Source organism: Falco naumanni, chromosome 3 (genome assembly GCF_017639655.2).
Source record: "Falco naumanni isolate bFalNau1 chromosome 3, bFalNau1.pat, whole genome shotgun sequence".
Taxonomy (NCBI): Eukaryota; Metazoa; Chordata; class Aves; order Falconiformes; family Falconidae; genus Falco; species Falco naumanni.
In genome coordinates this window covers 61,098,395-61,116,108 of record NC_054056.1, presented here as the reverse complement: position 1 = coordinate 61,116,108, position 17,714 = coordinate 61,098,395, and the positions used below count along the sequence as shown (strand labels likewise).

The following is a 17,714-nucleotide window of genomic DNA, read 5'->3' as shown; positions in this document are numbered from 1 at the left end:
GTCAGCTGTCAGAGGGGACATGTCACTCTGGGGAAGAATGGTGAGGCCATGTGCCTTGTTAGCCCCAGCTGTGTCCCCGTCACTGCCTGAAGAGGATTAACTGTGATGCACTAGGCAATAGTTTCCCTTGGTGACCCTCAATAGTTGTATTGATGTTGCACCAGCAAGATGACTGCTCAAACAGCTTCAGCCGCCCCAGTCGAGGAAGTGTGTTGAAACAACACTGGGGGTAATGCTTGAATGAAGCAGAAAAGCTGACAGACACTGCCCTTGCTTTCCTGGGATCCTGCACGCTTAAACCAGCCCTGAAGTCAACAGGTGCTCACAGTCCTATGATTTTTTTCAGTTCTTACCTTGTTTTGTGCACAAGCTTCAAACAGCATCAGATTGGTGCACGACTTGTAAATTGGTTTGGTTTGAGAGTTGAAAAATACTATCAGGGGCCCAGGGACTTCAGGTACATCAACATATTTTGCAAGAGGCAAAAATAACTATTGTTATTTTCTTCCCAACCAAAGCCTTCCATAGCGTATTTATCCCTACTGCAGTTCTGCTGTGAAGTGATATGGGGGATGTGTTTATTCTTTAGCAGCAGCAGCATCTCCTACATATAGACAGCTTGAGATATCTAAAAAACAAAAACAGAGATTATGTAAAATCACAGTTCATGAATCTTAGATTTATCAAGGGCTTTCTAGAACTTCTGGATTCGCCAGCACAATAGCAGCTACGCACCATAATTTTTACCCTTTCTTCCTCACTTACTCCCCCTGATTTTATTTAATGTATATTAAATAACATTCTATTTAGAAAATACCACTGGCAAAATCTATAAATATAACTTTTGGCTAAATTAATAAATTCTTACATTTTTTACATAAACAATTAAATTTCATCCTTCATCTGCATTTTTTTAGATACAATACAATTTGTTGGTTTCGTACATTTTTATTTCCAGGTTAGTATATAACTTCTGGGCACACATTCTAATTCACTGGAGCATGAAGACTTTCAGTTTGCTAATATACATAACTGAAATGCATAGTAAAGAATTCAGTATCTGTACATCTTTTATGCTATTTTATGCATGTAATTTCACCCTAACAGTAATTTCCAAAATTGCTTTTTTTTTTCTTTTTTTTTTTTGACTTATGATTGGGTTCCAGTTTTTAGTCTCCATGTATGCTCTGAGTTAAGAGCTTTTTCTGTATTAGCTAGAATTCAGCTCAGTGAGGGTAGATCAGCAAGCTGACCTAGACACAGCTGGTGCTGATGCATCAGCCCCTACCTCTGTCTTTACATGCAGTTTAGGGGTCTTACTTCGGACTGTATTTAGTCTGGCCCCTTGAATGAAACATCCCCATCATGCATGTGTTTTACTCTTGAGTCCTCTGGACGACTGTAATGCAGCACATTTTGGTGCACCCTTGGACTATAAGTCTCTGTTTATTTAATTTCAGAAGGAATCTGGTTCTTGTGCACTCTGTGGGCTGAATTGAGTGTACTGTCAGTGAGGATGATTGGAAAATTTACTTTTAAACCTCATTACGAATCTCAACCTGACTGGCTGGGTAGACACAGCTCATCAGTTGTACAAGTATTCCTGGTCTTTTCAGTGGGAATGACTCATATGAGTATGGGTTACTTAGTGTAATAGCTGCATGGCCTGACACTCTTTTTCTCTCTCTCTTTTTTTTTTTTTTTTTTTGTAAGAATCCTAAACAAGGCATATTCCTATAATTTACCCTTAATTATACTTCGTTATAAATTAAATCAATAACAAGCAAGCATGACATCAGTTAAGGTATTAATGAGATAGTGGCTTCTCTTCTGACAGGCAAGTCTTCAATTTGCACAGTACAGATGTGAAAAGGCACCATCAGTATGTATTTGGGCTACGCAGTGATGTAAACTGCACACGGCCTTTCCCCTTTCAGGCAACTCACCTTGGCTTGGTAGACTGACAGGGAAACAGTGAATCCTAATTCTGTTGCTTTTGCACTGAAGTCCAGGGGAATCCTGCAAGTGGAGCAGCTATTTAAGCATGGCCCTGCGTTCATACAGCTACCCCATGAATCTCAGATGAGTGATCCCTATTACACCCCAAATAGCTGGCCTTTAGGAAGTCATTTGGGCCAAGTACCTGAAACCGTAAGCGGTTAGACTCAGGAGCAACTTGGATTTCTACTGCAAATTTGGAAAGAGCTGCCAGTTAGAAAGTTATTTTCTTTCCCACACTTCCATTTGTTCTTTCTGATCACCGAAGTGACTTCTAGAAAGAAAAGCAGTTTAGCTTTTTCCTAAACAACATTCTTTCTTCCAAGAGACTCTGACTGGTGCTGTTCTTACTGAAAGCGATAATGTAATTACCATTCAATTAAAAGGGATCAGGAGGAGGCTCTCATCCCCTACAGGAATGTACAGCAGAGTGAAGCTTCTTATGCCAGCACTCAACCTCCCAATTTCAATTACCACTTTGGGATGCCAGAGCAGGTCCTCCCTGTTTAAGGAAGGGAGCAGGCTCTCCATTTTTTAGATGCACAAAGAGGGGTGGCCGCTTTCTTACTTTTGTTCTAATTACTTTTAAGTGCCTGTTCTGATCTCTTTCTTCAGTTTTACAATATTAAAGTCCACAGTGTGAAGCTCAATACCTCCTGAGAGAAAAAGCTTTAATTCTCACTGACAATAATAATAGTAATATGAACAATACATTTCAACGAAGGCAGGAACTGGATTTATGTATTTTTTTCAACTGCCTCACAGCCAAATTATCTTTTTTTTGTGAACTACTGAGTCTGGGAATTTTTAAGATCCTGGCTTTGCTGCATTTACCTTTGATTTCACTAATGATGGGCATGCTTTTCCTTCAAAGCCATAGGTTTTCTAGTTTAGTAAGCAGGACCATCACAGTTTCAGTTGCAATTTCCACTTTTCTGGATCTTTAACTTAGCTTCCTCCATTTTGTGTGCATGCATCACTTTAGAAAAGCACTTTAAGCTGCCCTGGTTTTGTTGGTGTAATTGTAACAGCTCTGACTTAGGAGATGCTTTACACAAGGTTTCAGCGTCTATGGCAGAATCACAAGTACCTGCCAAGGAGAATAAACTGTTATGAGCTGGAAGCATCTATACCCTTGCTGCTGGTTTTGTGGCCTGTATCAAGAACAAGATTATGTCTTTACTGTAACCAGTAAAAGATTATCCCAGCATCCATAATTGTATGCTGTCATGCAAAATCTGAGCATATATCATATTCCTATATTTTGACATTCAGTGGCTACATGCCTCAGTATATATATTTTTAATATATAAAAATAGGACTTCATCCTGCTACTCAAACAGATTTAATGTGTCCCATTTGGGTTTTTCATCCCTGGGCTGGACAGACTATGTAGGTCCAGGCCCCAGGCACTGCGGTTACACAGCGGAAAGTGGTCAGGCACTGTGTGCAGCCTGTATGGTAAGGCTTCTGCTCCTGATACGAGCAAAACTGTGTGCGCCCTTGTTGTGCTTGTATTGACATTCCCATGTTTCAAAGCTCGTTCAAAGGATGCTGTATTCCTAAATACAAGGGTCGGGGCACAGTCTGATTTCTATATGAAAGTTTTGGGAGGAGGAAGAAAAATAAGTATGGAAAACAAGATCAATTGATTTAAACAAAAATATCGGAGAGGAGAACAATACGAGGTATTAAAGTACAGCCTTCTTGATTGCATCCTAAATTTCAGTTCATCTGCAAAATTACACTAGAGAAAAGCAAACTGTATTTATAACCAAAAACAGAGGCAAGTATAACAAAAAAAATCACAGACTTGCAAGGTCAGAATTGTGCTGGTAAGGGAGATTGAGAAATATGTTATTTTTCCTAGAGAGGCCTACCTCCTGAAATATAGCCCATGCCAATGCTTGCAGCTCTTTGGGGGACTTTTTTTGGTGGGAAGACAGATGCTGGATCCCAATCTCCAATGGAGACAGAGTGACTCTTAAGGCTCTCCCATGCCTGCTGAGAGGATTTGGGAATATTCGGTTTCAATGGGATGACTGTTTCAGGGATCAGGTTGTTTAAAATTATATGAGTTTCACTTTCCAAATTTGGTTGTAGTAAAAGCTTTGAAGTCAAATATTGTGGATTATTTGTCTTTAGAAGCCAACCAGCTCTACTAATTCCAAAACCTGATATAGATAATAAGGAAGTTAGAGATGAGCAATACCATTATATTTGCTCTTTGCAGGCCACTTAATACATGAAAGCCATTGCTTAGTTCTGAAACATAAACATCAGATTATAAACCAGATCCCATTAATTTGGTGACGACAGATGTCTTCGTTTGTTGTGGATTTGTATTTCAAAATTCTCAATTTACAACCAACATTAGCATTCTGAAGATAATATTAAAAAGTTAATTGAACTTAAATCCAGTTGAGATAGATTCAGTTTCAGAGTCTGCAGACAGCCCTAGGCAATAATTCTGGTCCTGTTCATCCCAGAGGGCTGTATTAGCTCTGACAGGTAAAGAATGTACTTTTGGTATGAGTACCTTAGCCAAAATACCTAGTTCATAAACTGATAACACAGAAGTGTACTCCTTTTCTTAGGTTCAAAAGCCACTGCTACGTTTTAACCCGTTTCTAAAACCTTGACATTTTCTTCTGCATCTCCATCTTTGCTGGGTGAACTTTTACTTTACCTCTTGAAAGCATCTATAAACATGAAGCATAGTGGTAAAGTGTGTACATGAAAAGGAAAAACGGGTCTCCTTCCCAGTTTACTCAAGCATACTTTGCTATGTTTTTCCTTTAAAAAATATCAATCATTTATCAAAACTTCAGCAGGGTTTTGGCTGTAAATTGGCCAGAGCATTTGGCTGTACCCTGAAGAGGAACAGATAGGGCCGGGACCGTAAACTGTTTTGAAAGAATCTTGCTGAGTTTGGTCTGCAGAGCTTGTTTGCTTCCTCGCAGTCTGCTGTTTGTGGTTAACTAATGTATTTTCAACTTCTAAGGATGTCGTGGCTGCAAAGGTAACTTCTGTTACCATGCTTATACTATTCCTTTTCAGTCAGTGTATGGCGTGAGCATCATCCAGCTCACCGGAGAGTAACCGTTGAGCTTCTCTATCCACACAAATCTCCTCCTCCTGCAGCTGTCCCAGGGAGATTGTGGGACAGGATGCTCCTACAGCAGAAATCTGAATATATTGAGAATGTATAGCAATACGGTGTGCTTGTGAGAAAACCTGCCTGTCCTTTCAGAGCATCTAGAGAGAACTGTGCAGAGCCCTGGGAGGGCTGTACTGCTGGAGCAAAGCCTCGCTGCTGGGTCCAGAGTGGTCGTTTTGGAAATAACAAGCCTTGTGCTTACCCTAAACTGAAGTTAAAGCATAGCTGTATAAAGCATAGCTGGAATTTTTATACATGGCTGGGCTTTTGGTAGGAGTTACACTGTAATTCTAACATAACTATGCTGACGAGGCTAAAGAAGTTTGCCACATCTTCCTTTGGTCGTGACTGTGCTCAGTGACGAGATCTGTCCCTCATTAGTTTCTAAAGCTGCAGTGGAGAATGATGAATACATGGGAAAACATGACTGTCCATCCAGCTAGGCTGTGGGAAGGGGGAATGGTTGAGAGGACCACCGGGGGGATGTAGGCAGACATGTTCATGGAGGGACTGGACAGGGGCAGTCCAGCCTGGAAAGGGGGGCCTTTGTTATGGGAGCTAACTCCATAGCAGTGTCTTTTCCACCTGATACAAGTGTGAAATATTCTCCAGCTGTCCTTGATATTTCAAGTATCATTTACGGTTCTGAAGTGAGGTGACTGTGCAGCTAGCTCTGGTGCAAGTTCTCCTTGAATCTTATTTAAGATATGTTTTCAACAGAAAAATTTGTCTTTATGATATAAAATGTAATTTTAAAGAAAACAATTTAAAAAATTAATAGTTCATTTCAAATATTCTCCTCCTGGCTCTTTTTCTTGACTTTTTTCCCCCACCTCTGTTCAAAGTTAGTAGAGTCATGGTTTTCCCCTCACGCAGCAGTTTAATGGCTTACACCTCTGTTCTTGGAAGACCTTTATAAGAGTTTTAGCTTTGAAGCTTCAGTCATGCACAGATTAAACAAATGGGAATGATAGAGCTTATCCTTTTCAGCCGTAAATCTTTAAATCTGACTTGAGAGAGCATGTGCCACCCATGGTATAATATGGAACTGGGACAGTTCATGAAGCCCAGAAAAGAATGACCAGATCATTCCCACGGGCACAGGTTTGATTTTTTTCCCTGTGGTCCTGTTACTGAAATGTGTGTGCACACAACAGAAACCCACTTTCTCCCACGCCCAACCCATCTGTCGTTAGTCATGTGCACAGTGCTAGGCTCAGATGAGACAGCATTTTCATATGGAGCACTCTGGTATTTGGTGTAAAGATTCATTAAAGATTTTGAGGGAAGATTTCATTTCTAGGAAGTGCTGGTTGTGAAAAAGGCACATCACACAGAGGTGCTGAGGTACTTGCTTAAGTAGGTTTACTGTAGTCTAAATAAAGTAAGGGATCCATTCAGAGAGTGGTAAAGTATTATGCACTTTTGATTTTAATTAGAGATGGTAAAATGAAGGTGTTACTTATCAGTCTCCTGAAATTTGTATCTGTTCTGTTTTGAATTTTTAAAGCAATTGTAAGAAATATAACAATTACTCATTGATGTAGTTCAGCATAATTAGTCAATGTTGGAATAAAACTTCTGTTCCTGTGACTTCTGGAGCTGCATGATGCTATCTGTATCACTTCATTAAAATGGTATCCTAGTGAGCATGCTTCCTATTTTACTCCCACGGGTGAGATTTAGAGGTATGATGGAGCACTGTTTTGACTTCTCACAGGATGAACTGGATGAACTTCGGGCTGAAATGGAAGAAATGCGTGACAGCTATTTAGAGGAAGATGTTTACCAGCTGCAGGAGCTCCGGCGAGAGCTGGACCGGGCAAACAAGAATTGCCGCATTCTGCAATATCGTCTCAGGAAAGCAGAACAGAAGAGCTTGAAAGTTGCACAAACAGGCCATGTGGATGGAGAGCTTATTAGGAGCCTGGAACAAGATTTAAAGGTGTGTGAGAGATTCATATTCACAGTGAAAGCAGCTGACTGGGATGTGGGTCCCTGCAATGGGAGGGTGACACGTGAAACATTCTCCAAATGTCAGGACCAATTTCCTTCTTCTGTGGTGGAGAACAAACATTCAGCTCATCATCATAAAAAGATGGGTTAGTGAGTAAAAAACGTGCTCCCCTTAAGAATGAAAGAAATACGGTCAAGTTACGTGTGTGCATTTGAAAGATTTAAAGGGTCTTGTTTTACTGAAATCCTTAGCTTTGCAAAACTGTATCAACAAAACCTGATATGCTTTTCCCAATTCAGGCAGCTTCCTTCCTTTTCACTTCTTGCTTATGCCGAACAACTGAAAAAAAACCCTTAGTCAAAGTTGCATTTATTAGAGCCTAATGAGTTACTTGTAACAGGAACAGATTTATAATATTTTATGCAGATAGAGAATCAAAATGCACTTCCCATAGAAACACAAATTCCTGTAAAATTTATGTTCATACTGGAACATGTCTTATGTTTTTCAGAAATGTTTCCATCAAGGCTAAGCTTTGTATAGGCAGGATGCTTATCTAGCTTTACTCTTCTTAATATGGCTACCTTACAGCTGTTTCGAAAATAGCTTCTGTAGAGGGGGACTGCTTACCACTGGAATTACTAAGCATTTTGTACTCAAAAATGCAAACCATAAAATATTCTGAAACTGCAATGATTGGTCCACAGCAGTGGAAATCAGAGTGACATGTCAAACTTTTCAAAATGTCAGGCCTAATTTTCTTTTTTATGATAGAAAACAAATGATAACCTTTTCATCATGGAAATGATACATTACTCAGTAAAAATCTTGTTCACAGATTTGAGTGAAAGAGTTACTGAGTCTTTTTAGTTTTTTTGCTTTGTTTTTGCTGACTTGTTATAATTCAGTAATTCATCACTTTGCATGATGAATCACCTTTCCAAATGTTTTTGAAGTAATATTTATTCTTGTTAGGCTGGACTCAGAAGACCTAAGAGAGCATATATTTCTGTGCTTTCATATCACTCTTGCCTAGCTAGAGTTTTGCTAGGCAGCAAATTTGGGTGGATGAGACTGCTGCATGGATGAGGCTTTGATCGATGACCTGACAACTTTCTAGCACAATTCTTCATCTTTTGTTTCACCAACATGATATGCTGGGACTTTGATGGGCAGGCTCGGTATCTGCTTCTTTCCCTCTGCTGTTCATGACATTGCTGTAGCATAGTGTGGAGAGGGAGCTGGAGATGGGTAATCAAATTTATTTTCATTTTGGATTTCTTTATTAGAAATGAATATTTGTTTTGGTACTTGGAAGCCTTGGAGTCTTTCATCAACAGAGTCATAATTGAATTAAAAATCTCTTGGCTGTCTAGGGCTGTAATACGCTTCCTGCTGTAGGAGACATACTGTAGCTGTTGCTCCTCATGGATCCTCTTCACGCATTTGTGCTCTTCTGACCAGGTAGCCAAAGATGTTTCTGTCAGACTGCACCATGAGCTGGAGAGTGTGGAGGAGAAACGTGTTAAAGCAGAAGATGAAAATGAAATCCTTCGGCAGCAAATTATTGAGGTGGAAGTATCCAAGCAGACACTGCAAAATGAGCTTGACAAGTTAAAAGAGGTAAGCAAAAGCCATGCAGGGCAGTGTTGCTGGGTTAGATGGGTAATTTGACACACAGACGTCTTAGACTGATTTTTACATTAAATCCTTGCTGATATTGCTTGTACAATTGCCCCAAAGGTCTCCTTTGTTGTACGTCCCAAATGCCTTGGTAATATAGAAGCAATAGAGAGGTCAATCAATGAAGCTAGGACTTTTGTCTGAGGCTTCTCACAGGGCTTCTGTCTCATTTTGAACCAGCTCCTTAAAGCCTTTCTTCCTACTGGAGCAAAACTATCTTTGATTTGACTCCAGCTGGCTTTGACTCTCCTTTACACAGACTGTGACTTCCACCTATTTGAGAGTCAAATGAGGTGTGCATGACTTGTCTCTGAGAGGATGGTTCAGATAGGCAAGCTGCCGTTTTGGCTGGTGCTCCGCAGTAGTGACAGTGGGAGCCACCAGCATGAGCAAGGCAGCAGGAATGTGGTCTGTAAGGTATAAATAACGTTGCGCTTCAGGTGCAGAACTGCTGTCTGGTGAGAAAGGGGATCACATCACTTGGTGCTGACGCATAGTTGTACTGGGTGAAGCGATGATCCTTGGAAGCAAGTGAGCTGAGGAGCAGAGGACAGCAAATAAAAGCTAGACACTAAGCATGGTTTTTCGGTGGAGGCCACATCCTGGTCTGTAGCGGTATTTCTGTTCTGACAGTACAGCAGATTGGCAGCTCACAGCCTCTGCTCTGTTTTAAACCAGATTGAGACAGAGCATTTAAACATAATGAGGTAAGGCATTTATCCTCTGAGCCCTGGTCCGATTTAGAGAGGTGGTACAATTATGTGTTATTTTAATCTTTCAAACATTGCTTGTGAGTCAACTGGCACAAAGCCTGACTTAGTTTTATAAGGACAACCCATATTTAATTTCTTTGTGCATTTGGGTTAGGACGAGTCCAGTGCAAGAGTTCTGGAATATTTTGTATGTAACAGGACATATCATCAGCCAATGTAAATATCAGTGTTGCTTAGACTACATAGCAGCCTGACACAAAAGATAAGGTCTGCATGATGTTTTAGCTATCCTTCTTTCTCAATGTTATTTGTGAATGCTGTGCTTAATGGACGTGATACCATGTTACAGGGTCTGCAGTCTAGATTCCATACAAAAATACTGTGTCATCCACAGTGCCAAACGCATTACTTGCGGCTGATTGACACACAGGTGCACTAGATACTGCTTGATGGTCTTTGGGATTAAGCAGTTTGAGAAACTACATTGTGGGTGAGCAGTAGGAAAGAAACCAGTCCAGCAGTGCTGGAGTCTCAAGCTAGCTCTAACCAGGCTAAATTTACCCTACTGCTTAGATTGCTGCAGCCTAGCCGGGCAGGGAAGCCCCGCTAGCTCAACTGGGTCTCTGCAGCACTGCAAGTCGAAGTGAATGTACCCTTACTTTGGAAGCAGGCTTTACCCCATAAGATGCAAAGGCTGGAGGGGACCTAGAGAAAGGGGGAGATGGCCGGTAGAATGATGGGCTGCATTCATACTGATCTGGAGACACAACAGGGCATAAGATGTAGATAAGATGTAGTAGTAGTAGTGGTAGTAATAGTAGAGATAGTCTACTTTTTTTACCAGTAATGGCGGGTTTTCTGGGAGTCAGAATTTCACAAGGTCACAGTAGGTGAGAAGATGGAGGTTTGGGTCCTCGGCAGGTCACACAAAGACAGATGAGCCAAAAGTTGGAGAAACAGGGTCATATGTGTGCTAGATAAGTATGTGTTTGCAGCATTGTTGACATTGCTAAAAAAAAAAATATTCTTGCCTTAAGATGTGTTCAAATAACTACCAGAAACAATGCCTCTTTAGGAACATTTAATGCATACAAAGCTCTAAAAGAATGTATTATAGACATCCAGTGGGAAAACTAGTGCCTTATATATCAGGAGAAAAACGACCCAAAGGCCATGTAGCTTCTTGCCAATCCACCCTGACTACACATCTTCTCTATTGAAAGGCTGACACTTAGAAGCATCATCTTTCATATCCAGTCCCAGAGTGTTGCCCAGTTAGAGCGTTGCCCCAAGACCCAGTTAGACAGTATTTGCTCACTGTCACCATATGCTCATTTTCTGTAATATCGTTGCGTATTTTAAACATCTGCGTTTGTGTTTATTGCTTAATCCAGTGCTAACTGCTGCTTTGTCCTGCTGTACAATTCCCTCAGGTACAGTTTCTCACTGCAGTGGATGGCTACCTTCAAAGTATTTTGCATGCTGAAATATCTTTAGGAATTATACACATCTGTGAAAGCACGCTAAAGCCATCTTTGGTTTTTATCATAATCTTTTGAAGAACCCCTTACATTTATGATGTTTAGTGCTGTTATGTATGCTTTCGTCCCAGTACCTGTTTCAATCTCCTGTGATACTTTCAACAAGGCTCTTTTGGTGTGAAATATGTAGAGGCTCACTCTGTCTAAATAAAATTCATATTTCCTTCAAAAAAAACTTGCAGTTTTAACTGGGAAATTAATTTTTGCCTCCTCCTGACCATGTAATTTCAAGTTGTGTTAAGTAGATTTGAGATAGGCTTTCCTCTTTTGTCACTAAATAACATTTCTCAGTGTATTTCAGCTTTACAAATAATAGAAGCAGTTACAACAAGAGGAAAGGTGACAAGAAGTCACCTGCCATGTCCTTCACAGTGCTTTTATCTCCTACCATTGTGTTGTAGCTAATGCACTTCCCTCCCTAGTCCCAGATGCTTCTGTATTCCCAAGCTTGTCCCATATTCACAACATGCTTTCAGAAGCTTTTGCATAATCTATCAAAACCACATCTAAGACTCTTGTTTTGTTCTGGTATCTGCCAGGCACTCTCCGTCATCAAAATATTCTGGTTTTCACTGATTGTTTCAGTAAGGAGCTTTCAGATCATTGGTGAATCACTTCCAGGTTTTTAGGGTAATTTTCTCTTTTTTGATTTGATGTGAGCACTATGAAATAATTTAGCAAGAAATGAATGGGAATTGTATAACTTTCCCTTTTTTTTCCTGTTTTCCATAAGTGTGCTCCATCCCTCCAGCCTTTTGCAGCTTTTCCTACAGATGTGTTTTGAGCTGAGGTATGGATCAGTAAGGATTTTTAAGCAATACTTGTGGGTTTTATCCAAATCTGATGTCTTCCAGTTAGACACTGATCTTCTCTGAATGTCTTCATCAGCACCATGGCATTCACTTTGCTTAATCGTGCCACTCTAGTTTCTTTTTTTTCAGTCCTCTTAGCCAAAAGATAATATGGTGCTGCTTTCCTTTCCCATAATGCTTCCTATTTTTTTTTAGATTTTGTTTGTTTACTGCTGTGTAGGTTCATTACTCTGCTACTCCTGCCTGAAATACTTCCACTGATTATTTGGAAGCTACTTCTTTCACTGGGTAATAATGTTTTCTCTCCAAATATTTTTTAACTTTACTGGCTGTAAAAGTTTTTCCATTTCAGCCTTCTCTAACTGCTGTAGCCCTGTGGTTCATTGATTTTTTTTCCACTGTTACATTCACCTACTTTTTCAGTTTCCATTATTCAACTCTCCTCTTTCTCTCTCTGAACTTTTCAACTGGTAAAAAGGCCTCCCTCTGATGCCTTTTTTTGTGGCAGTCTACATGAAAGTGTCAGAATTTTCCTACTGCTGTGAACACTTCTTTGTAGCATATCCCTACAAAACTGAGATGTGTCTAAGAACTGTCCCTTCTAGGAATTTGCTAGGATTTTCTGTGACTTACCAAAGCTGCTGCTTCCTTATAACTTTAGAAGCAAAGGCAGTGTACCCTCACAGGTTCAATAAGCACACATATCCCTGCCAAGGCTTGATTCCCTTTTTTCTTGTTGTGTAAGTTATTAACATTGCCGTTTGAGTCAATGGGTTTCCAGGGGAAAAAAATTACTCTATCACTAACAGATTATCTCAGCAACATCCCTGCAACTGTCATTTTCCTCTTTCTAATATCCTAATTCAGCTCATGAGAAATATTGATGTATATTAAAAGTTCAACTTGGTCAACCAACAAACATTCAGAAAACTCTTTCCAAAGTTTTCTTTCTTTGTAATAATGAAAACCCTTACCAATTCTGTCCTGAGCATCTACAAACCAGATCTTTTCTCAAAGGCTTGATAAAAGCAAGAGGATTTTCTGTGAGATCTGAACATCTTCCACTCAACATCTAACCCATCCCAAACATTGTTTCCTTGGAGCCACCAGGGCATCTTTAGGGTACGTCTTCCTTATATTTTCTCAGCCAAGGTATTTCACAACTAGATGATCTATCTTTATTGTAAGCTTAAGCAGCTATGAAATCATGCTCAGCAAGTGTTAGGTGCCTTTATTTACAGTTCATGAATTCCCCTGCAAGTAATCCTCTCTCTAAAAACTCTGCACCTGGTGAAGAATAAACCATTTTTGCTACTTATTGTAGAAAGGCTCTGAGATGGCACAGGACCCACTTCTATTCCCTGTGAGGAGAATGAGTTAGTTGCTTGTTCACAGCTGTTAAATGTGTATTTTCTTGCATTCTTTGTCTGGGTTTGGCATTGTCAGCCAGGGAAGAGAAAGAGGCACGGCCGTGGCAGCGCTGACACTGCTGGGGAAGGGTAGCCCTGCCAGACTGGACAAAGAGAGGGGAGGTTTAGGGATGGGGGTAGCAGCTGCTGAAAGATTTGATGTGAGCGCTATGAAATAATTTAGCAAGAAATGAATGAGAATTGTATAACTGGGAAGAAAGGGTCATTTACTGCTTGTGGGATGGCCTTACAGAGCAGGTGACAGTCTATATTGCTGCTGAAAGCAGAAGGACCGGAGTGGGAGCAACTGGAGACGTTGCTTTCTCTCTCTTGCAAGGCCCTCTGGTGTAGCAGTTGCCTCCCCCTTGACATAGGTTTTCTTGGCCAGCTTCATTTGAAATCATTTGTGTATTGAGTCCTCCAGATTGTTGGGACCATTAGAGGCGTGAGTGCTGTTCTTCAGGCATGTTCACTCGGAAAATCACTTCCAGTTGATGGAGGACCATGGCTGCTGCATCTTGTGTTTGCTGGTGTTTTCACAAAGAAAGAGAGAGGCAAAACGGGAAGGCAAGAAATGCTGTTTCCATTCATTTCTGCATGAGAGAAGAGCAGTGCAAATCCACTGGCTGTTAATAATTTCTCCAACACATCTCTCTAGGACACAGACTGAGGTGAAAATCAGTACATACTGTAAATGGGCTTTCCCAGGTCACCTGTGGGCTTTTTAGGGCAGTGGCTTCTCTCAAGGCTCTTTCATTCAAGACTTACTTGCTAATGGGGATGTCATCATGCCTGAGCTTACCCTCTCCTCCTGCCAGGCAGCACCTGATTTTTGAGGTACAGCTCAGTAGCTGCTGCTTTTAACAGTCAAAGTGGTTTTCTGTTAAAATATCTGTTCCTTTTAACAGAGTGAAAACCTGCATTCAGGTGTTTGTAAAAATGATAGAAATATACAAGATGAGATTAAATGTCTTTCAGGCATATTTAGAGACAAATTTTGCTCTGAAGTGCATGTGCACTAGGTAGAGAGCATTTTGCTGCTAGAAGAATTCAGCTCTATAAACATAATGTATCAAAATGAAATCTGGAGGCTACATCTTAGAGCTGAGCATGACAATCCGATTTTCATTGCCTTGAACCTTGTAAGTAGTGCATAACACATGCAACATGTGTATAAGTATGATTATTCCAATCTGAAATCACTTTTCCCTCTTTTCTCTCTGAATAAATATATAGATATAGTCCCAAGTAATACACAAACAGTGAAGAAATTATTCTTGGTGAACAGACACTTGTCTGTAGAAAATATTGCCTATGTTTTCATTAGCTAGGGCTTCATACATGTTTATGTTCTTCTGTAATTTCTAAAATGAAATTTATACATTGATTTGAAGTAGGGATAAACTGTGAAAAGTCTTTGATTTTTGTAATACATGACTTTTCTTGAAGGGAACTTGCTGAGAAACAGGGCAAAGAGAAGACTTGTAAGCTGTAGATTCAAATAATATTAAAAGGGCGAAGCAAGATCACCATGTTGACTCAGTAACCCTGCTTAGAAGTTACTGCTTGTGACAGTTATAAGTAATGAAGTCTTGTGCAATAATCATAGCTAAAACCATTAACTGCATGAAAGTTTTACCACAGCACCATTTTGTCTCCTGTACCTTTTTTTCACTGTGATAAATAATGAATTGGTACCTAAACCACAGTGAGTGATTTATACTCATTATGGTATTTCAGGAGCTGTACGGATAAGTAAAGTGGTCTGCTCAGTGTTGATACCAACAAACAGGGTGGAGGGAAGGCATGGGAATGGGTCTGGCTTGACTCAAAATGTATAGCAGTTAAGAAGCAAACTCGGTAACATAATTGGTTTTTTTCTAAGGATGTATATTATGCATCTTCTAATGCGCTGTCCTTGTTTCTTTTTAGATTTTTAAGAAATAGATTTAAACAGAAAGAACCCCAACATTTTCAGAATGTTTTGTGCCAGTCTCTTATGCTTATACATGCCCCCCACCCTAAACAATATCTGCATCTGAATTTATGACTTACCAAATGCATTGCCACCAAGCTCCAGCTAATCTGTATTTTCTAGGTATTTGCTATTTGTCCACACTTGCTAGCAATCATCTGACACTGCTTCCAAATCCTGTTATAACGTTTGAAGTGAGGGGTTTTGAGAGAAATTAATAGTGACTCTGCTGATCAGATCCAGACTTTTGTATCATGCAAAAAACCCTGCTCTTCTGTTACGCAGCCTGATCAGAGCTCCATATCCCAGGCATGGGCTTCCTCTAGCTCAGCCCCTTCATGGCCTTGCTCCCAAATACTTTGGTGGACCTCAACTGGCCTTTGCGTGTGAAGAAATTATGTTTAAGTGATGGCATTTACAGCAGGAACAATGACCTAACCATAGCTGCATGATTGTCCAGGTACTGGTTAGTTATAAGGAAATATTTTTTGTATAGTAACCGAAATTCCTCTACTCCTTATTTGTTGTCTGTTTTTCTTATTATATGTCACAAGTCTTTCAGTAACTAAGACTGCTACTCTTTCAATAACAGAGACTGGCATGGAGGTAACGTCCATGAAGCTTAAATTGTGTATCAGTCTCCCCATCCTCCACCCAGTTACTAAAAATAATCCTTCTGTCTGTCACATGGGCTTCAGCAGTGACAGTGCAAACAAACTGTAGCTTCTGTGACATCTATATAAAACTTTCATTGGGAAAATATGGGCTTATTTTTCATTTCTTCCCTTAATCTATCCACAGCATAATTAACGGTTTTCTTCAGCAAGCCCTAGTGAAAAATTGCTAGCAAATACTTCAAGTGCTGTTGTGAGAGGGAAAATTAAGGCATGCTTCCATATTACAGAATCACACGTTGGTCAGGGCTGGAAGGCACCCCTGCAGATCACCCAGTCCACCCCCTGCTAAAGCAGGGTCACCTACAGCAGGTTGTTGCACAGGATCGTGTCCAGGCGGGTTTTGAATGTCTCCAGAGAAGGAGACTCCACAGCCTCTCTGGGCAGCCTGTGCCCCTGCTCTGTCACCCTCAGGGTAAAGAAGTCCTTCCTCATATTCAGATGGAGCTGCCTGTGCTGCAGTTTGTGCCCGTTGCCCCTTGTCCTGTCGCTGGGCACCCCTGAAAAGAGCCTGGCCCCGTCCTCTTGACACTCACACATGGGATATTTGTGTGCATTGATAAGATCCCCTCTCGGTCTTCCCTTCTCCGGGCTGAGCAGGCCCAGCTCTCCCAGCCTGTCCTCACAAGGGAGATGCTCCAGTCCCCTCATCATCCCCTTCACAGCCCTCCGCTGGGCACTCCCCAGCGGTTCCCTGTCTCTCCTGAACTGGGGAGCCCAGCACTGGACACAGCGCTCCAGGTGGGGCCTCAGCAGGGCAGAGCAGAGGGGCAGGATCACCTCCCTCCACCTGCTGGCCACGTTCCTCCCGATGCCCCCCAGGCCCCCATGGGCCTTCTTGGCCCCCAGGGCACACTGCTGGCCCATGGGCAGCTGTCCCCCAGCACTGCCAGGCCCTTCTCCCAGAGCTGCCCCCCAGCCAGTTAACCCCAAAATCACATTTCACTGGAGTCCTCGATGAAGACAGTACCCTTTGCTTTCCTTGCCAAGGTGTGGGCAAGACTGTTCCGAGGCAAGCAGATTTTCACGGGTTGCTGCTGTTCTGTGAGCAGAAGCTGGGATTTAAAGCTGGGATAGGCACAGGCGAGCATACACTGAAGCTAATTAGGAATATCCCTTGTCTTTATTCTCTCTGGTGAAATTCAGTTCAGCCACTGTGTGGCAACTGTTCACACAGGAAATGTCAAACAGTGTTTGGAGTGGAGATGGGTACCAAGGGCATCTGGTTTCAAAGATGTCTCATGCCCTGCCCTCCCTGCTTTCCTCCCAGGGCTCTGAGGAGCCAGCACAGATCCTAAGAGAATCTGGCTTCGAGCATATCAGGGAGCTCCAGCTGAAGGAGAAAGGGTATATAAACCTAAAAAACACCCCTTCATTTGGCGCTCAGTGCAAGCTGGCATCACCGGCAAGCTTGGTGCTGCGCAAGGCGCAGCTTTCCTGCCATACTTTGGCTGGCTCACGGTGAGCAGGTGCCAACTGTTTTCATCTCACATCACCAGTAATTTCATCCCAGCATCTGGAGCTCTGGGTGGTGGGATGGAAAAGGGGAAAAGACAGTCTGTCAGGGTGAGAAGAGGAGCTTTGCAAGATGCATAGTTCCTTACCTGATTTCCCAGAGCGTGCGTGGTTTTGTTCTGGTGATGCTGCATGTAGCAGTACATGTCACATTGGAGTATTGGCAGTCATGGGGATGGCACTGTCCAGAAATGCTTAGGCAGGTGAAAAAAAGTCAGAGCTATTGATTTTTGTCCTTCTTTGAAAGGGTTAATTGATTATTTCTCTTCTCATATTA

At 41.4% G+C, this 17,714-nt stretch overlaps 1 protein-coding gene across 1 annotated transcript in view; it reads left to right on the top strand.

Moving 5' to 3' along the window:
• Window positions 1-17,387, top strand: part of LOC121084760 (microtubule cross-linking factor 1-like) — a 32,156-nt gene extending 14,769 nt beyond the window's left edge. The window contains exons 2-4 of the mRNA XM_040586668.1: window positions 6,879-7,103; window positions 8,580-8,738; window positions 17,193-17,387. Of these exons, the coding sequence (XP_040442602.1) occupies window positions 6,879-7,103; window positions 8,580-8,738; window positions 17,193-17,387 (579 nt within the window). The remainder of the gene's footprint in view (window positions 1-6,878; window positions 7,104-8,579; window positions 8,739-17,192) is intronic.
• Window positions 17,388-17,714: the final 327 nt, after the last annotated feature.